The sequence below is a fragment of the Perissodus microlepis genome, chromosome 1 (genome assembly GCF_051167445.1).
Source record: "Perissodus microlepis isolate ML-2025 ecotype Zambia chromosome 1, ASM5116744v1, whole genome shotgun sequence".
Classification (NCBI taxonomy): domain Eukaryota; kingdom Metazoa; phylum Chordata; class Actinopteri; order Cichliformes; family Cichlidae; genus Perissodus; species Perissodus microlepis.
The window spans coordinates 26,339,156-26,360,725 of NC_140461.1; the positions used below are offsets into that span (position 1 = coordinate 26,339,156).

Here is a 21,570-nt window from a genome sequence, read left to right on the forward strand (position 1 = left end):
CCCAGAAAGGTATTTTACCCGGTTTACTTCGCACCCACTCGGTTGTTTCCCTGAATAATCGGGCTTTCGGGTGTTTTTTCATCTACTGTGAAAGTCCCGTGACAGCTAACAGCTGATCACCTGTCCTTTAATTTCTGTTTATTCTCTATTATTTCACCAGCTTCGTTACCGATAATTACTGCACACACACCGAGACCTCTGTGTGTTTTACAGAGATCAACAAAACACCGGGTGATTATTAAATTATTACTTAAAGGGTACCATGTCAGGAAAAAAAAGGTTGCCCTCAGGACAGTGAAGAAATTTATCAAGAAATTGTTTCAGGGTGAGATCATAAAACATAACAGATAACATTCAAGGGAAACCGATAGGCACGAATGGTTTCCTTTGATAATAAAAACGGACAATGACCTTTATGGCCCTACATCATTACTATATCAATAACATTATTCCCCCGGCAGTCTGGAAGGACTCTGATCTCTGTCCCTCACGTCAATCTAAGTTTTTAGATTTCTTTCTGGTAAAAACAGTAATGCCCAAAAGACAAAACATAGTTAAATACGAGATGCACAACCTCACTGTGGTTTCTGCTGGCATCTTTTAAGTTGGCCATCTAAGAGGAAGTGTGGGGGTTAACGTGATGATACAAAGAAAACAACACCAGGCAAATTGAAAGTAAGTAATAATGAAACTAACAGGAACCATTCAACCAAATTCGATTTATTAAAACACAAATAAAACTGTGCAAAACATATATCCCACGGTGTTCTTCGCGTCAGCAGCCAGAACCAAGCAAATCCATTCATTCCCGGTACTTATTTGGTCATGAACAACATACAGCACGTACACATGAGAGAATAAAAAATGACAAAATAAGTAATACTGACAAAATACTGTACCATGCATACAGACCCATCAACAGAAGTCTGAATGAACAAAGCATCATTGTAAAGAATATTTTATCATGAACCGTACTCATGCTTGACAATGAAAGTGACTTTTTGCCCTGAAAAGAAGCCCAAGAGCATGTCTTAAATTATTCTCCTTAACACTGTTTACAAATCATAACAGAATAAATCCCGGATAACATCAAACGGAACCTCTTCAAACAAGTCCAAAGCTCTTTAGCGTCCCTTCTTGGTCTGTGTGATCTCTTAGTCCGTGGTCTTCAAGTGTTTTTGCAAGTGTTTGGTGACCTAAATGGTGCGAGTAAATGAAAACTAGAGACACGCTCGAAACTGCTTGCCGTCATCATCTCACCACTGTCCTGAGGAGTCAGTATCACAGTTTTACAGTGCAGCGCGGCATCCGTACCTGACGGTGACAAGGTGACGGAGCACGGGAGGACAGCAGAGGCTTCGAGGAAGAAACAAGTCAACGTGTGCTACTCTCCCGAGGGAGGCTCCAGGTCTGCGATGAGAACGTTTCCATCTGACTCCGTAGCCTGCGAGTCCGTTTGCCTGAAATAAGCGCTGCCGAGCGTGGGGAGCCGCTGGAAACGTCCGGAGCTCCTCTTGTACAGAAACCACATTACCCCTGCCAGCAGGATAAAGATTAGCAACGCTGCCAGCACAGCAGCGGGGATGACACCGTGATGCAAACCTGAAACGCACAACAGCAGCTCTTATGTAGTCGTGCTCTAAATTTAATGTGTGAACCTCTTATTAAATAGCATGCAAAGGGCTTAAACGCTGCAGCAGGAATCGCGGTCAGCATGTTTAACCACATATTTGAGCTTCCAGCTGAACGCGGCCCTGCAACATGAAACAGCGTCCTCACACATATCAAACCTACGGAAGAACATTCAATGTTTTTAAGATATTTAGCTTGAAATGCACTTTACCATTCAGCGGTTTCACTTCCACCTCAGTATTTCCATCTGGAAAAGAAATGCACAACCGTTTTTAACTCATCAGGTGAGAATATGCAGCAAAGATCAATAAATAGGAAAAGTTTATGCTTTCAAATGTTATGTTACGGTGCAGCAACAATTATCAAAAGAATCAATATGAACATTTGATTTATTTTAGGTCTCAATAATGATTTCCAACCATTTCTATAGAGCTAAATATATAAAACAAACAGACAAACAAAGAAACCTGTGAATCCACCACACTGAACCAGTAAATACAAATCAGGAGGGATTTAAGCTTTTATGTTGTTTATTCCATGGTATGACCTCACCATCCAAATGCTGCTGCAGAAATTGAGAGTCATCAGACCAAGCAACATTTTTCCTATTTTCTAATGTCTAATTTTGGTGAACCTGCGCAAACTGTAGCCTGACAGGCGTGGCACCTGGTGTGGTCTTCTGCTGCTGTAACCCATTGTTGTGTATTCAGAGATGTGCTTGTAACCTGTGGTTATTTGACTTACTGTTGCCTTTTTATAAGTTTGAACAAGTCTGATTACCCTTCTCTGACCTCTGACATCGACAGAGTTTTTCAGTAAGCAAGACTCTGTTAGTCTCATAAGAAATGACTTGGGCCCACTATCAGCTAATGTACATCCCCATGTAAAAGATCTTGGTTTCATTTTCGATTCTACCCTCAAGCTGGACAAACAAATAAACTCAGTTGTTTGTGGCAGTTTTTTCCAACTCAGGAGCATTTCTAAACTCAAAAATATCTTGTCATCTAAAGATCTGGAAACCGTTATCCATGCCTTCATATCATCACGTCTTGACTACTGTAACTCTCTCTATTTAGGCATCTGTCACTCAAGCCTGTCCCGCCTGCAACTTGTTCAAAATGCAGCCACAAAGCTCCTGAGGGGTACCAGAAAGAGAGAGAGTATTACTCTGATACTCACATCTTTACATTGGCTGCCAGTTAAATATAGAGTTGATTTCAAGGTTTTATTATTTGTTTTCTTGGAAAGCGGTGCTCTACCTGCACTGTGTATAGTGCTGGCGGAGCGCTGCTGACGTCGACTGAGAAAATTGTCAGGCGGTGGAAGGAATACTTCGAGGACCTCCTTAATCCCACTGACACGTCTTCCGAGGAGGAAGCAGAGTCTGGGGATGAGGGGAATGACCCGCCAATTTCCGGGGGCGAGGTCACTGAGGCAGTTAAACAACTCCTTGGTGGCAGAGCCCCTGGTGTTGATGAGGTCCGCCCCGAATTCCTGAAGGCTCTGTACGTTGTAGGGCTGTCCTGGTTGACACGCCTCTGCAATGTTGCGTGGAGATCAGGGGCAGTACCCGCGGACTGGCAGACCGGGGTGGTGGTCCCCATCTTTAAGAAGGGGGACCGGAGGGTGTGTTCCAACTACAGGGGGATCACACTCCTCAGCTTCTCTGGGAAAGTCTATGCCAGGGTGCTGGAAAGGAGAGTTCGTCCGCTAGTCGAACCTCGGATACAGGAGGAACAATGCGGTTTTCGTCCTGGTCGCGGAACACTGGACCAGCTCTTTATCCTCTCGAGGATACTTGAGGGTGCATGGGAGTTTGCCCAACCAGTCTACATGTGTTTTGTGGACTTGGAGAAGGCATTCGACCGTGTCCCTCGGGGTGTCCTGTGGGAGGTGTTGCGGGAGTATGGGGTGTCTGGCCCATTGCTACGGGCCATTCGATCCCTATACAACTGTTGCAAGAGCTTGGTTCGCATTGCCGGCAATAAGTCGGACTCGTTCCCAGTGGGTGATGGGCTCCGCCAGGGCTGCCCTTTGTCTCCGGTTCTGTTCATAATTTTTATGGACAGGATTTCTAGGCGCAGCCAAGTGGCGGAGGGCTTTCGCTTTGGTGGCCTCAGAATCTCATCTCTGATTTTTGCGGATGATGTGGTTCTGTTGGCTTCATCGGGTGAGGGCCTCCAGTTCGCACTGGAACGGTTCGCAGCAGAGTGTGAAGCAGCGGGAATGAGGATCAGCACCTCCAAATCTGAGGCCATGGTTCTCAGCCGGAAAAGGGTGGAGTGCCCACTCCGGGTCGGGGATGAGTTCCTGCCCCAAGTGGAGGAGTTCAAGTATCTCGGGGTCTTGTTCGCAAGTGATGGGAGAAGGGAGCCGGAGATCGACAGACGGATTGGGGCTGCAGCTGCAGTAATGCGGACGCTGCACCGGTCCGTCGTGGTGAAGAGGGAGCTGAGTGTAAAAGCGAAGCTCTCAATTTACTGGTCGATCTACGTCCCTACCCTCACCTATGGCCACGAGCTGTGGGTAGTGACCGAAAGAACGAGATCGCGGATACAAGCGGCAGAAATGAGCTTCCTCCGAAGGGTGGCTGGCCTCTCCCTTAGAGATAGGGTGAGAAGTTCGGCCATCCGGGAGGGGCTCAGAGTAGAGCCGCTGCTGCTCCACATCGAAAGGAGCCAGCTGAGGTGGTTCGGGCATCTGACAAGGATGCCCCCTGGGCGCCTCCTGGGTGAGGTGTTCCAGGCATGTCCCACCGGGAGGAGGCCCCGGGGCAGACCCAGGACACGCTGGAGAGATTATATCTCTCGGCTGGCCTGGGAATGCCTTGGTGTTCCCCCGGAAAAGCTGGAGGAGGTGGCTGGGGAGAGGGAGGTCTGGGCCTCTTTGCTTAGGCTGCTGCCCCCGCGACCCGGCCTCGGATAAAGCGGATGGAGATGGATGGATGGATTATTTGTTTTTAAAGCCCACCAAGCTTGGCTCCAGGTTAATTTCTGATCTCATTAGCCTGCACCTACCCACTCAAACTCTGCGCTCCTCCGGTCAGATGTTTTTACTGGTTCCACTCTCCCAGTTAATATCTAGAGGTGACAAGGCTTTCTCCATTGCCGCTCCTAGACTCTGAAACAGTCTTTCCTCTTTTAAAAAATCCTCTTCCTCTTTGGAAATCTTCAAATCAAATTTAAAGACCTATCTATTTCCAAAGGCTTTTGGATCTCTTTGACACCTCATTTATTCTGTTTTAGCTATTCTCATCTTTTATCTCATTGGATGATGTATGCATGTGTATATGTAATCATGTATTTTATGTTCACGTATGTGTGCTTGTGTGTGAATGTGTGTGTATGTGTACACTTTTGTATATGCATGTGCATATGTACACATACATGTATATTTCTACAAAGAAGTATATATAAGAGTCTGCCTGTGTATGTATATATATGAATGTGTTACAATGTATCCCAAACTATCCTGCCTTCCCTGTTTTGAAGTTTGACTTGTCCACGTTGAGAGCATTAAAATGAGCTGCAAACACAGATGAGCATGGATGGATGGATTTCCAAGAGAAAGCAAAATACTTCACCAAATAGTTGCTTGCTTACTCTGCAGATTTGTGTTCAGAAGGAGCTGTTTGGCTGCTCTACTGTTTTCACCCAAAACACTGAAAACTGGCTGTCAGTCGGAAAACCAAAACACTGAGCTGAAAGACGTAGAAATAATATTTAGAGTTTGATTCAACTCTTCCTCCAGCAGAGTGAACAAGGAGTTTACTTTTATGTCTCGTATCTAATCTTCTCTGTACTTCACTTTTGTTATAATGTCAGTTCTTTTATTTTCTTTGTGACTTAGGTGCAGATTTTGGGAGCCTCTGATTCACGTTACCTGAGATGATTTTGCAGATGAAGCCAAGCTGCTCTGTGCACGGTGTAAAGTGCCAAGTACCATCAACTACCCTAGTAGTGACACAGGAATCCTCAGTCAGCAGCTTGGGGTTTGGACCTTTGTGGGGCCAGTTGGTGTACTCCATTGGTGAACCATCTACCCAGGCCATAGAGTCAGCTAAAAGCAGATTCCTCACTTTAATGACACGACATTGTGTTTATCTGATGGTACAGAAAAGTGACTGACTCTTACTGTCAACATTGAAGTGCATCCCCAACCATAAGGTCTGGGGAAGGAACCTCGATGACCAGAGCTGCTCCATGATGAAACGGTTCTCTGTCTCATCCTCAATGGTCAGGACATCGGAGGTGTTGACTAGTGGGTGACAAAAACAGAAACATGACACACTCACGATAATTAGTGTTGTAAAGGAATGCGAATATGACGAAAATATTGATTTGCTTTCTTACTAAAAGGCAGACGTTTGAATTTAACCTTCATTTTTGAATGCAATATATGAGCAGATAAGCTGAGAATGCTAGCCTGACTTAGAAGAGATAGGAGATAGGAAGCAGGGTGAAACAACAACTTGGCTCTGTCCTGTTATAACTGTGAAGTTGGCAGGCGAGAAGAGACGTCTTAAGGAAAAAATCAAAGAAAATACCAGACAAATAACCCGCTGCAAAAAACAAAACAAAACACAGCTTAACTTTATACTTTACTTTTTATTGCTGTGGGTGGATGTTATCTTTGCAGAGAGATAGGCTCGTTGTCTCATCCTGCTTCTGAACTTCTTGCCAAGTTTAGCTAAGCTTCATTAATCTAGGTGCTGCATGTGGTCCTGCAGTGCTGTGAAAAAGTATCTCCCCCTTTTCTGATTTCTAGATTTTTTGTCAAACTCGGATGTTTCAGATAAACAAGCACATTTTAATATTAGAGAAAGATAACCCGAGTAAACACAAAATGCAGTTTTAATATGATGGCTTCAGCTATTAAGGGAAAAAAAGCTCTTCAGATCTATTTGTCCCTATTTGAAAAAGTAGTTCCTCTCCTTGGTGAATCATGAATGAACTGGGATTAACCACACTTAATTTCACTAGCCACACCCAGGCCTGATTATTGGCAGACCTGTTGAATCAAGAAATCACTTAAATAGAACCTGTCTGACAAAGTAAAACAGGTTAAAGAAACTCAAAAAGCAACACGTCATGCCACAGTCTGAAAAAACAGCTGAGAAATAAGGTAATTTACAGCTTTCGGTCTGGAAACATTAACAGATAGCAGCTGCGTTGGTAGTGACTGTAAGTCATATCCGACGAATAGCTTACCTTTATTCCTGCAGTGCTCTCTTGACTTCTCAAAACTACGTTTCTCCGCCACGGACTCAAAGCTGTAACAACCATGTCCAAATTTCACCCATGTGGAGGGACACGCCATCACATTCGCGGTTAACGGTTTATTGCCTGCGAGGGACAGCAGGAGAAGGCAGGAAATGGGTATTTTCACACATTCCGCTGTGAACTACAGAAACCAAAAGCTGAATAGATGCAATGTCGGGTGCACGGATTTTCACTGAAGTAGCACCGACTTGGCTTGGAGGGACTTTGGGGAACATGGCACAGGGCTCCTGGCAGCAGAGTTTCACAGTCAGCCCGCCGCCAGCCTCCATTCACGTCCATGTACACGCACTCGCCGGTCTCAAAGTCGTCATCGTCGTCGGCTGCGTCCCAGTGCGTGTACACTGTGTCGCTGCCATCCGACCACTGATAATTGATGCCGCTCTGTAAGGAAGCACAGTCACTAAGTGTCAGTCATGACATAACTTTAAATAAGAAGCAACCAAAACGTTCCTGAAATCAGTGCTGACGCTCGCGTGGATAAACCGTCATTAGCGCTGGGTTTCTACCAGTGTGTCAGGTGTATTTCTTCAGCCCAACACACATTTTATTCTATATTTTACTGCATAAAACCATCTGTTATGTTATATATTTAAAAATCAAAAAACTTTATTTAAGGAGATATATGTTTCTGAGGGAGAATCTAGCCACTGGTCAATGTATTACTGACTAAAATTTCATTCAATTTATTTATACAACACCAAATCACAACAACAGTCGCTTGAAGGTGCTTTATATTGTAAGGCAGACCCTACAATAAAAATGAGTAGCTGGCTTATCTTTAACATGATTAATAAAATACATATAATAGAGGAAATCAGCTCCTCACACACACTGTGTTCATTTGTCTCGACGCTCAAGATATTTTACAGTAGCTAGGAAGACTGACGGGAAAACACATGCCCACGAGATCTCTACATGGGCAACACGCCAACAGAAGTCTCACTAAGGAATAAGAGAGCGATATCAACTAGAGTGACGTCCTCTAGTATCAAATGCTTTTGCTTCAACTCCGATAAATCCCACACACCCAGAAACGTCTAAATATCACTTCCCTTTGTCAGCAGAAGTCCACAGCCCCACCTATCAGGAGTCACAAATCAGATCCCATGACACTGAAACAGGTAGCATTGTGTGCCAACTTCCTACTTTCTATCTCAACTGTGTGACAGCAGTACACTATATATATATATATATACCAAGGAGGATATATTTTTTTGGTTGTGTTTACATGTGTGAGGCTCATTCTGGTTGTAAACATAACGGTTTGAAAAGTTTTAAATGCATTCTGCTAAAAGGTATGTAGTATGGGTTCATGTTAAGAAGCTGTTAAAGGTTGGCTTACATCCACCGAAGTCTTCAAGGCCAACTTAATGATTTATTTAAAACTCACAAAAAGCCTTATAAGTGTGTTGTGTGTAACATATAGAAAGTAGTGCATAAAGATTTAAAATGTCATGTCACACTTGACCTCTGACCTCTCTTTGAGATCAACAGATCAACAGCTTTATGGAGCTATTTAAGACTGTTTCTTACTGCCAATGTTTGTACCGACAACATAGATGCATACAGAGAATAATGTATGGGGATTCTAAGTATCACGTTTTAGTTTTCCTTCAAATATCATGTCATATTTGATGTCTGATATCACTTTTGCATTTCATGTCTGCCTTTCTTTCAAGCAGATCCCAAAATGCTTTATTTTTTCTGGACTACAAAGATCTTAAAGTACATTTAAGTGAATATATATATGTACAAAAACAAATACTGTTTACTTAAAAGCAAATACTGTCCACTGAGTGAGCTGCCTTGGGAAAGGTTTGCACTCTGAGTGCTTCGTCTGGTGTAATGTCTTCAGTTTATTGCTTATTATTCTGTTAGTGTTCAGCAATAAGGATGTGCTGTCATTTTGTGTCATCATATGTGGTTGTGCTTTGAGGTTAATACTGATTGTTTTGTTCAGTATTTCATTCTCACTGTTGCTTTCACAACTTGCAACATTTTCATCTGCATGCTTAATGATCTGTAACCTTTTAGTCTTGTCCAAAGAAGTGGACTTTTCTGCAAAAAAACAAAGTCTGCAAGGACAAAGTGAGCTTTGCTGGAAAAGATAATAACATTTTAAAAAAAAAACCACCAAAAAACAACAAATGTAAGTTAATTGAAGTTAAATCTTTGAAGTTTTCCTTCTTAATAACAATTAAATTGAATGCGTTAAATCTGAAGACAGGAGCTTGGTAGAAATGCTTTCTAACAAAAAATGTACTGCATAACTCTGAACTCTTCACACTGAGGTTTTGCAGACATGTGACTACTAAACATGTGGCGCTAACTTGATGTGTGATGTGTGTAGGATCACGTGAAGATGGCCCCAGTCATACAGGCCTAGAGACTGCTCTGTGACAATCTAGTTGCTAGGGAACAATGTGTATTCCCCAAACAGCTGACAAAAACCTCCTGGTGATTGTGATTTAGCCTTTAGGCTAACCAGGCGCACATAACTAAGAAAGCCGTTTAGGTATGGTAGCAGTCTGTGTATGTCCAAAAAGAATTTGTTTAAAGATACACACAGTAATATCTCACACAAACACACTACAGAGGTATACAGTACATAACAGATAAGAGGATAGAAGGCACATACGTCTACACTGTACAGTCCAATCCAGTGCGGCGCTCCCAATCTATTGACAAGGAAAGTAAGGAAAGCCTGGTGGTAGGCATCTGTAACGCTCACAAGGTCAGAATCATGGCCTTTGCACTTATTCATCGCGTCGTACCAGCTCAGGTTGCCAGTCACAACCTTGTAGTTGCGGTTCCTGTACTCAATAATTTCTGGGAGAAGGTGGTGATACGAGTGGGTGGGGCGTTTGGATGGATCTGTGACAAGAAAGCAGGGAGGAGTGTGGGGAGAACTCAGGGTTCAGCATGATGGATTAGTTCATACACAGCTAATGGATCGCTAATTAGCTTTGCCATCCATCCATCCATCCATCCATCCATCCATCCATCCATCCATCCATCCAAACCTTCAGAGCAAAAAAACCAAAACCAAAGATAAAGAACCTGAGGGAGCCTTACCTTGAGGTTTCTGACATACAAAGCCATACCCGCTCTCGCTGCACTTCTCGTCGTACCACTTCCCCGTCAGGTGGAAGTTGTGGTTGTTGGACAGGACAGTACACAGAGGCTCATCAGTATATCCTTGGAGCCACGTGTCTTGCTGAGAACATAAAGAACCACTACTAAAGAACTACTGACAATAGCACATTTATTAGCATGTGTCACCTCTGTTCACGACAAGCTCGTTTCAGGAACAGTGAATCACTACCTCCCAGTTGACTGCCCCAGAATCACCTGATTTTCTTTAATACGATAACTTTAGTATATTTAATAAAGTCAAACAAAATTTTAGACTTAAACTATGAAAATGTCACGACTTGAGCCCAAAAACTGCAATCAAATCAACTTTATTCATACTCCAAGTGTCTAAAGCCAAAGTAATGAGATGAACGAATACATTTTGCACAGCTTTAATGAATTTTTTTTTTGTATTCTTCTTCTGGCTGCTCCCTTTAGGGCTCGCCAAAGTGGATCACCTGCCATCATCTCACTCTTTCCCCTCATCCTCCTCTATCAGACCAGCAGTCTACACGTCTTCTTTCACTACATCTATTACTCTTTTCTGTGGTTTTCCTCCTTTCCTAATGGCTGGCAGCTCCATATTCAACATCCTTTATCTGCTATCCTTCCTCTGCACATGTCCTAATCATCTGTGCCTTCCTTCAAATCTCTGCACTGGAAGGGCCAGTTTTACAGCAGTGGGAGGAGCTATTTCTCCTTATCTAATATAAAATGACTGTAACTTGGATGTACTAAGCTCTCACAGGACAAAAAGCAAGGTACTTCCTACATATTCACACAGTCACAAGCTCATATATTAAGAATATGCTAGCAGTTCTAGCAGTTAATAAAGTGAACTTCAGGTATTTTCTACAGCTTACATTGAGAGGGTTCTTTGATTCTACTGGAGACCAGTTGGTGTAGCTGACTGGCCTCCCATTGGTCCATTTCATGGTGTCCTCATCTCGCAACCCAATCCACACACCTACAGCGCTTCCCTGGAGAAACATGGTGATGAAGGCTACAGAAATGATGACATGACAGGAAAAAAAAGTGGAAATAAAGCTGTTTGTCTTCTCAGGCAGTGATTGTGCAGCGAATCATTGACGCATGGTTGTGCAGTTCACTAAGACTCTACCTTGTTCAATCTCATCTTCTATGGCAACTAGCGAGCCTTGAAAAGAAGAGCAGATGGACTGGGCATCGTTCCAACTCTTTCCCTCCTTTGGACTGGTAGGGAGGTGAAGCAGGAGACACTGCCAACACACACAACCACACACACAAAACATGAATGCAAATCAGTATTCCCAGATCACTGACAGGACTGTTGTTTGGAGTGTGCACGACTCAAAGATACAGAAGTCAAAGCATGTAGGAGGGAGGAGGTAATGTAACCACAATGTTACTGGTTAACAAAAAGGGAAAGTTTCAGCAACAAGAGCTCTGCTTCTTGATTCAATTTGAGAGAAATATGGTCGCGTTACACGAGGAAATGACAGCGTCTCTGTTGTATTTTGAAAGCAGTTAAGGTTTCTCTAAGGAGTTCAAGCCCCATTAACTATGAACCAAAAGGTTGAGTCTCTTTGTTATTATCGTGTTTCTCTCCCTTCTAGTACTGTGCAAAAGTCTTAAGCCACCTCTCATTTTTTTTGGGAGTTTTCGAGGAAAGTAGGAAATAATTGCAGCAATTTTTTAAATGCACAAACATACATGGAATTACAGCATATAAGGCAAAAAAAAATAAGAAAGACAACAATTAGATACTTTCCAGATGGCATTAGATGTTGGATCAAACTCCAACGCTACTTTTCTGCCTTCATAATTGCATTAATTTTGACAACATTCCCAACATCCCTGTCTGAAATCCAGTCCCAAACCACAATAGAGGAGTCTCCACCGTGTTTTACAGATGCCACCAGATGTTACAGATGTTGTACCTCTCCTGATCTTCTGTGTAAACACTGAAATTTGGATTCACTTCATCAGTCCAGTTCTTGTGTAATCTGGCATACCTCAGCCTTTTCTCCATGTTTCCCTTCCTTAGGAATGGCTTCTTGACAGCCACCCTTCCACTGATAACATTTCTGCTGAAGCTTCAGTGAAAAGTAGATGGATGAACTGAAGGGCCAGATGCATCTCTCAGATCCTGTGTCAAGTCTTTACCAGATTTTTTCCTATTGCATTTATTTCAAAATAATGTTTCGATGACGCCAAAAAATCCATTGACTGCTGTCAGCGGGGGGGGGGGGGGGGGGGGGGGGGCTGCTCTTTAACAACACAACAGTCCAGAAACAGTGAATGGAAACACAAACATCCTGCTTTAAACCCAAATGCAGCTGGGAATTTAGAGGAAGCACAGACGGTAAAATGAGCCACTTTTGTGCAGTTTGCTCTTCGTAATAATAATGTGGTAGCAGTGTCGAGTAGTGTGCAATACACAGATTGTCAACAGATGCAAACATTTAATTTCCTACACACCTAACACAGTTTATTAATAAGATATACTGTACATATTACTTAACAGTGAACAGTTACAGATTGCTGAGGTGACTGAACTGGCAGATTGCCCGGTTCCTCTGTGATTAGGGCGGTGACAGCAGGTTTGCTTTGAGAGGCAGTAACTGCCAAAGCAGATGATTTACTGAAAAGAGCGACTATTATTTCCTGCCTTTCATGTTCGCTGTAGCGGTTTTTACTCGGTGTTCGAGGGTGTTTAGGCTACTTGTGGGAAATACTTGCACACATTTGCTTTTGGTATCCCTGCCAGCATCTGTGAGCTCTTCTAGTAAACTAAATGCATTTGTAGAGAAGTGGCCAGAACGCAGCTGCAGGTCTTTGGGAAGTTATCTTGCAAGTATTCACCTTCTCACCTTTGTGAAAAGGGGAAAGCTGTGAAAGGCCATGGGTGTCAAACATTAGGCCCGGGGGTCAGAATCGGCCAATACTCCAACCCAACCCACTGGACATCTTTGGAAAATGTGAAGGAGGGAAAAACTTTGGACATTTAACTGTATTTTCATAAATCTATATTCGAATATAATCTATCCACAATAGAAATTTCTGGGGTTTTTTTTTTTACAATGTGTCCACAGTACAATAAATAAATAAAATAGAAAAGTTTTGTGAATTAACAAAAACTTCCAGCTTTATAATAACAGAACAGTCTGGGCAATGAGCTACCAGACGTTTTTTCTGTAATTTTAAATATTTATTTTAAGAATTGAAGCCCTGACAGTCATGCTGACAGATTGCTTTGGTTGCTTTTTTAAACATGTGGTTAAACTGTTGAAATTGCACTTCTTTTTCTTATACTGAGCTATTGCAGGGATTAAATATGCAGCTAAAGTTATTTACACTGACAGAAAGGGGATTTTTACTGGTCTGGCCCACTTAAGATCATAGCCCGCTGTGTGTGGTCCCTCATATAAATGGCTCTGATATCCTCGCATTAGGCAATCGCTGTGTGCAAGTTTGATTCAGTCCTGACCAACATGAGGAGCAGCAATTGACTGTGGCATAAATTCATCTGGTGGGATAAACTAAAAATTACAATGTTGCACGTGAAGATATAATGTATTTTAGGTATGACACTGCACAAAAGTATTATAGATATATATCTGAAATTTTAGTTGCTGACAACAACATTAATAAAAGCTCACATATGCACACATTATGAGCTGCTGCTATTAAAGATATGCCAACTTAACAAGCTTAGAAAGCTGCAGTGTCCTTGCACAAATCACCAGATTAGGAGAGTTACCACAGACTAATGCAAATATCTCATTATCTGTATTTGAATATATGCGTGCATGTGTGTGAACAAGTGTTTATAAGGAGCTTGGAAAGAAAAGCGTCTGGACTTCTTTAAGTTGCTTGAAGACGTTTCACCTCTCGTCTGAGAAGCTTCTTCAGTTCTAAGAGTCAAATGGTGGAGAATCCCAGATTTCAGCCAGGGTTTGGGTGAGCTCATTGTGAAACCTGGCCCCACCCTATCATGTGATTTCATGGGTGTTAAGGCATCTGGGAAGGGAACTCAAAACTGGATTATAGATGGCAGACAGTTGGGATCATAAACCACCACCTCTGTTCAAAGATGGTCGCTCACAGTGGACATAAATGGCTTCTTTCACTCCTCTTTCAAACCATCTGTCCTCTCTGTCCAAAATATGAACATTGGCATCCTCGAAAGAGTGTCCTTTGTCTTTTAGATGCAGATGGATTGCTGAGTCTTGTCCCGTGGAGGTGGCTCTTCTATGTTGTGCCATGCACTTGTGAAGGGGCTGTTTGGTCTCTCCAATGTGGAGGTCTGGGCATTCCTCGCTACACTGTACAGCATACACCACATTGTTAAGTTTGTGTTTTGTCTTTTGGGTGAACCAGTTTTTGTCTGAGCGTGTTGCTAACACCCACTCACACCCTGGGCAATCTGACCTCAGGAAATCACATGATAGGGTGGGGCCAGGTTTCACAATGAGCTCACCCGAAACCCTGGCTGATTGTGACCCACACCCGTTTTCACACCTTGGCTCATGTGATTAGGTAGAGGATCATCAGGGGGTCCTTTGTCCCTCTTTGGGGGGAAACTCCCACTGGGTTTAAATCTGGGACTCTCCACCATTTGACTCTTGGCCTGAAGAAGCTTCTCAGATGAGAGGTGAAACGTCTTCAAGCAACTTAAAGAAGTCCAGACGCTTTTCTTTCCAAGCTCCTTAGACTACGATGACCTGGATGACTGAGAACCTTCACAGACAACAAGCGTTTATCTGAACCTTGTGTCCAAAGTACAGCCATTTCTCCGGGCATCCTCCAATGTAGTGGGGTTCCCGGGGGGTCTCCACCACAGACACAGTTTCTCTCTTGCACACGTATCCATGGAGATCACTGCATCTGCTCAGTGCCCACTTCCCTGCAACGTACAGAGCAGATCTCAGCGCTGGCATAGGGTAATACACGTGAACGAGGGCAAGCGTTTCCATGTGCACACGCTTACCTGAAGAAGAAGACATGGTGACACACGCCCTTCTTCTCTGAAGATCATCGCCAACAGCCACTTCATCAAATTTCTGAAAGTCTACTGTAGTCTTGTCACTCCACCTGCAAATGAATAAATGGAAAAACAAAAATATTGTTAATGAGGATTGTTACACGCCTGAGTGTTCTCACCTTAATAACCCCATTTTTCATTGGCACTAACCTCCACCTCATTACCTGTGACTGACAGGGTTTCACTGCTGCTGTTTTCATACTTAATATAATTGGCTTTAAAGCTAACATTAACAACTGCTGGCCAATAAGTAAATGCAGTCATGCTCATACAAGTGAACTGGAGTAGATTTGCCCATTACAAACTGTGCCCATTACAAACTGTGCCCATTACAAACGCCTGAAGCTGCAGCTGTGAGCCTCGATATCGGTCATGTTTCCATGTAAATATTGGACAAATTTTAACCCAAAATTGTAAAAAAAAATGCAGTATTGAGGTACGAACGCAGTGATTTTCTCCACATCAAAACATCAACTTAAAGAGATGATGTTGTTACTGAAGGAAACATGTTATTTATGTTACTGTCTCCTCATGAAACCACACAGATGATTTCACTGCAGCTATTCTAGTCACTTTATTAAAGTAGAGACTTAAGTGATGGACAGTGAAGATTAGCTTTAAATTTTATTCACAATTCTAATTTATTAAAGTTTGAAATATTTTGCAATTTTGTGACTTTTTCCAACTTCTGTTTAAGTTCTAATGTGTTTGTGTTGAAGTGTAGGTAGTTTATTTATAAAAAATGAGCTTTTTTCTGTTTTTTCCACTGTCTTTCACCCACTTTATGTCCCTCCCCCCACTTTAAAGGCCAGTTGTTTATACTGCTTTTCCTTAGTCATGTAAGGCCCACTTCCTCTTGCTCGCTTTTACAAGTTTCACAAACTGAAACAGAACACCACACCTTCAAAGCACGCACAGGCCTTCGAAAGACCTGCATTTTATAAATCACGTCTGACATTTATAAAATAACATCAGCATTTTTTCACTCACAGTAACAGAAACAGGATACAAGCTCCAAAAAAAACCCCACACACCTGACCTCCTGTCCAGGCGGACCAATGGACAGGCCAATCCACCAGTCAGTCGGGCCCAGCGAGAGCTGAAGAGACACAGTAAACAGAAAATAAATGACAAAGAAAACTCGCGAGCCATCCTTCACCAGGCCGGAAGATTGGCTTTTCAGAGCTCCTGACATGAGGGGCCTTTCAGGCACCCTGCTTAGTCTGTTCTTGGCCTCTTTCACTGCCTTGTTTTGTTCTCATTATCCTCTCACAAGCCTCAACGCCACAAGAGACTTCTTTAGTCCGATCCAAAAGGCTTTTTGGGAGCGCTCGAGCATTAAAGGGTCCACATATGAGGCGCATTTTAGCTTGTCTCTATGCGTCTGTAAACACTCGAGTCAGGAAATCCATTGTGTTCATGCTTGTACAATCAGTGTGTGCGTAAACTGTTTGAAGAATGGATGTAGTGGCCCATTCAATGGAGACAAACCTCTGTGATTAACCGCATTCATTTGGCTTGTTTGTCTGGATCTCTGAAAACAAGAAAATGCCTCAAAAGGTCCTGATTTCACTGAAATCACTGCAATTAGGAAGTAGGATTACTCAGCTGGACCAATTAGTCCTAAGAGAATTAATAGTGTTTAACATTAGAAATCATTGAAAACACATCTTAAAGAAATATAACCACTTTGCTCTGAGTTTCATTCATTTCTGTTTTCTTAAATTACATTTCAACTGTTTAAAAAAAATCTAGCCCTGGAGCCTCCTTGTAGATTCATCCAAAGTCAAGAGAGTGCTAGAGATGCTAGGAGCATGGTGAATGGTAGCTGTGAAATACCACATCGCTGATCTAAATATGGACAATCAGCATTCTCCATTAAGGCCTGCCATCTGTGAAATAAACTAACACCACAGTTCAGGTTAAAGGTTAGTGCTAAAAGCACATTTAGAGCTGCAGCCATACTAAAGCATCATAATCATCAAAATAAAATAAAAATGTATTTCCTTTTTTTGTATTTCCTAACAGTTTTGCATTTTTTTCTCTGCAGCTAATGTGTATTTATTGTAGCTTTACAATATTAATGTATTGTGGATTTATTTAACTGAATACTTTCAATTTTATCTGGTTACTGTGGCTATAAAAGCCCAACAAGGTTTGGAAGTCAACAATAGTGACAGTCTGTCTGTCTTTCATGTTCTGTAGTGGGGATATGTTAGACCTGCAACTTCAATAAATAAAATGTAATAACAATAATTAAAAAAATAACAACAACTGATGCCACTTTGTTAAAAAAAAAAGTCAAATTAAAATTATCTGATGCAAAATGTATACTGAGGGCCAGGTGTGATGGAGGGACAAAAAACAATTTAATACAATCAACTTTTTAGCCCATTCGAGCTTCATCAGGAGTATTAAAATGATCAAAATACATTTTTTATATATATTTACTATATTTATGTATGTATTCAATAAATTATTGAATAATTTTCCATTTGATTACATTTAAATTAAATTATTAAAGTGGTAGGAATTAGAATATAATAAAGAAGAAATTGTGTAATATAATTGGCTTTAATTAATTGCATCAGATACTATTATAATACAATTAATGTTAGAAATAAATGCTAATAAATAAAATGCTAACAAGTAATCTGGAAATAAATTATGTTACCACCTCAAAGTGATTATAAAAACTGATTTCTGTGGAATCTCATTATTTTGTCCCGTCTTTCTCCCCGAGCCTGCGATGGCCCCGCCCCTCCCTGAGCCTGGTTCTGTCTGAGTTTTTCCTTCCCACTGTCACCCAGTGCTTGCTCATAGGGGGTCATTTGATGATCTTTATTATTGTCGGGTCTTTATCTTGCAATATATTTTTGTGATTTGGAGCTAGATAAACAAAACTGAATTGAATTGAATTTAACAGGTTGTGAATTTAAAGATTTAAAGTAGAATCCATGTCTATGAGCAGCGGCAGTAACAGACCCGCCGCAAGCGTTCCTTGACAAAGTTGAGCTCCTCTTTGGAGTGAATGGACAGCAGATAGGCTCCCATCATCTGACATGCCAGAGAGACAGCGTGCCAGTCAAAGGGCTGCTTGGCCAGCAGGTACTCAGCTCCACGGTAAAACACCCAGGGCTCGCTCTCTGTGGCCGAGGACAAGCACAGAAACAGGACACAAATTCACGTAATAAGATAGGACTACATATAGACAAACTCCTGGCTATGACACAAATATAGAAAAAGTGGCTCAGAGCTGGATTTCTCTACTTCAAAATAAAATTTAAGTATAGCATTCTGGCATCCATGTAGCTCAAACTAGGTGTACTCTTTTTTTTTTTTTAATCTAGCAGGTCACATGATAATGATGTAGTTGTACCCAGCAGCAGACTGTAGACACACAAAGGAAACCCTCTATGAAGTTCCCAAATGTTGAAATTAAAGACAATCTTTACTTACGCTCAGTGTACCAGTAGGGTTTGTTCAGTTTATCACCTGCAATGTAAAACAGAGTTTGGTAAATGATGCAGTCCTGATGTGTGTATAAGCAGCATGTGCGTGTAGATAGTGCAGGTGAATGTGTTTGTGCGTGTTTACCTCTGGACAGCTTACAGATCCACTCATGTTTGGAGTCGCACAGCTGCGGCATGAACGTGTTGGTCAGGTCACTGTACGCAGCACAGTCCCTCCTGTCATCCTCCTCGCTCTTATCATCAATGAACGACGTCACCACCTGCACAAAGACAAATCTGTAACACTCCACGGAGCGTTGATGGGTCACCAGGACACTCAGTGAATGTCTCTGTGTACTCACAGGAGAACCATCAGACCACTCCCAAGCTCCGGCATATTCAGGGTCTCTCTTATTTAAACCCACCCAGAACCGACGAGCCTCTGTTCTGAAAAAAGAGAAGCACAGTACAAACACAGCCACAGATAAACGGGTCTTCTAACCTTTTAGGACTCGGATATTCGGCAATGATTTTCCTCCCATCACCCCTTGGAAGACTGTCTAGCTTTCGTGAGGAGAAACAGTTTCCCTTGTTTTATATTTTGGATTTAGCTGTAGATTTAATCTCATCATTTCGATCTTATTTGGATTGTGCAGTTTGTTGCCACAGAGCCAGGCAGTTCTCCTAGAAGTGAAAGATCCTCCGTCCACAAATGATCTTCAATTAAAATCCTCAAAACTCATCAAAGTCTTCACTGTGCAAAACAAAACTGTGTATATACATCAAAATAGATAAGTACTACAGGGTTTACTATTCAAAGTCTCGTCTTTCTGAGATTTACCCACAAGTGATGGATCAGTGTGAGAGATGTCATGCCACCCCATGTGACCTAGGTCACATGTTCTTTCTGTGCCCAAGACTCCATGGCTTCTGGAGTCAGTTTTCAGGTATTTTTTCCAAGGCTCTTGGGACCCAAATCTGCACGGACCCTTTTCTAGCTGTTTTTGGGCTTCCAGTCAACACTGGTCTAACCAACCCTACACACTTCAAAATATTAGCCTTTACATCACTTTTGGCTAGACGTTGCATCTTACTCCTTTGGAAATCTTCAAAGCCACCTTCAGTTTCCTTTTGGTTTAGAGATGTGATGTCATTTCTTAAATTGCAAAAGATAGGCCTTGTGGCGAAGGACAAATACAGAGAATTTTATCGTAAACTATTGCAAGTCATTAAACGTTCTACCAGCTGATTAATATCATCCCCCCCCCCTTTTTGTGTGTGTGTGTGTGTTTTGGGGTTTGTTGTTTGTTTTGGGTTTCTTCTTAGTTTTTGTTTTGTTTTGTTTGTTTTTCTCAATTTTATATAAGCGTGTGTGTGTGTGTATTATTGTATCTGTTCATGTAAGAAAAACTAACAAATATGTGAGGGGAACAGATTGTATTGTCATTGTAAACTAATGTACATTTGTCTCTCAATAAAAACATTTATATAAAATAGATAAGTACGTTTTTTGTAATGAGCAGATTGACAGCTGTGTGCTATTTTAAACTGAGATTGTAAAATGGACTTGAATGTGTTAATTTCTTTTTGGTTTCATCCTCTGCAGTCATACAAAATAAACCTTGATTCTTTTTTTCCCCAAGACCTAGAAATGAAGTCATAGCCCACCCCCTTAGCAACACTGTATTGGCTAACCATTTGTTTCATATTTATATTTCTGAGCTGCTGCCACAAAACAAACATGAGAACCTGATGACTGTTTTTCCGTTTACATGTAAAAATAGACAAATGTATGACTTCAGGGCTTTAAAGTCCTGGACTGCTCTGATCTACATGAGAAACTCATTTTACAACTTGTGTCTGCTCATTTTTTAAGCTTAATGTAAAACATATTTTTAAGAAAACATGAACCAAAAAAAAAAGTCAAAGTGACCCCAAAGACATCCTGAGATTAATTATCTCTAATTTGAGTGACGTCTTTCTTACGTGAATCTGAGAAATATGCGTCAGAGAGTTAAATCAGTCTTATCTGGAAATGAAGACGCCCTGATGTAACTTCAGAATCTGTGGTCAACTTGTCCTTGTTCTTGATATCGAGATTGCTGCGTTAAATAGCTTTTCAAATCTAAGTCTCCTACATACAACTAAACAACTAACACCATAAAAAAGGTGGACATCTGCTCTCCAAAACCAAATAATTAAACTCTATATTCACTCCTCCAAGCACATAAAACAAAATCATACCAATCGTCCCATAACATTCCTGTACTGATGAGTACCAACCCTTCAAACATGGTACTGAGGAGCTGTTTAACAAACACCTGCTCCTCATAGTGTTGGAAACTGGCCAGCTGAGCCCCGAGGGCCTGACAGAAGAAGTCTGCTTCCACCCAGGAGCGCTTCATCAGGACTTTCTCACTGTGGAACACCTGGAAGAGCAACACTTGGAGTCAGCTGAGGGTTACAGGGTCCAAAGAACAGAAATGTATCCCATTATGTGCTCGTTGCTCGGAAACATGCTAAAAGCTGGGGTACAATTTGGCAGTGGGGTGTTATGTCTAAAAAAAATGGTTTATTCCATCCCGCTTTTGATTTGTAGCGCTGCGTCAGTTTTATAGTAAGATGGGCTGCATTTTAACTATTTTTTCAGCTATTCCACACTGTTTTCTATAAACAAGAAAGAGAGGAAACATATCAAAACATCAATGCTATTAGCAATCATGATGTATGGCGGGGATAGACAAGTGGTTTACACATCTGCCTAACTTCCTAAAGGTTCCAGTTTGAGACCGGGGTGGGGGGGACACTGATCCTGCTGTGAGTTGCTTCAGAAGGGCAGCGTGGTGTAAACATGTGTTAAATCAAATATGCCGCGATCCCTCGTTTATAAGGGAACAGCTCAAAGAAGATGTTCGTAGAAGGCAGGCAACAGCAAAATTATAGCCATCCGGGGCATGGGTTTTCAGTAAAACCAGTGTGGGAGTGCAGTACTGATCAAACAAACACACACTGAGACGCATTTTCAGAGCTGGGATAGTAAGCT

General features: G+C 41.9%; 1 protein-coding gene across 2 annotated transcripts in view; it reads right to left on the reverse strand.

Annotated features, from left to right (window-relative positions):
• Positions 1 to 699: 699 nt before the first annotated feature.
• The window catches only part of pla2r1 (phospholipase A2 receptor 1), a 31,128-nt gene continuing 10,257 nt past the window's right edge, over positions 700 to 21,570 (reverse strand). For both annotated transcript variants that reach the window (XM_084910650.1, XM_084911358.1), the window contains 18 exons: positions 20,811 to 20,956; positions 18,890 to 18,974; positions 18,673 to 18,808; positions 18,535 to 18,570; positions 18,061 to 18,221; positions 16,110 to 16,174; positions 15,022 to 15,125; positions 14,801 to 14,937; positions 11,170 to 11,287; positions 10,913 to 11,052; positions 9,990 to 10,131; positions 9,553 to 9,788; positions 7,103 to 7,295; positions 6,843 to 6,977; positions 5,767 to 5,889; positions 5,515 to 5,691; positions 1,844 to 1,879; positions 700 to 1,602 (listed from right to left, as the gene is read on the reverse strand). In XM_084910650.1, coding sequence (XP_084766776.1) covers positions 1,385 to 1,602; positions 1,844 to 1,879; positions 5,515 to 5,691; positions 5,767 to 5,889; positions 6,843 to 6,977; positions 7,103 to 7,295; positions 9,553 to 9,788; positions 9,990 to 10,131; positions 10,913 to 11,052; positions 11,170 to 11,287; positions 14,801 to 14,937; positions 15,022 to 15,125; positions 16,110 to 16,174; positions 18,061 to 18,221; positions 18,535 to 18,570; positions 18,673 to 18,808; positions 18,890 to 18,974; positions 20,811 to 20,956 — 2,388 coding nt within the window. In that variant the 3' untranslated portion in view covers positions 700 to 1,384. The remainder of the gene's footprint in view (positions 1,603 to 1,843; positions 1,880 to 5,514; positions 5,692 to 5,766; positions 5,890 to 6,842; positions 6,978 to 7,102; positions 7,296 to 9,552; positions 9,789 to 9,989; positions 10,132 to 10,912; positions 11,053 to 11,169; positions 11,288 to 14,800; positions 14,938 to 15,021; positions 15,126 to 16,109; positions 16,175 to 18,060; positions 18,222 to 18,534; positions 18,571 to 18,672; positions 18,809 to 18,889; positions 18,975 to 20,810; positions 20,957 to 21,570) is intronic.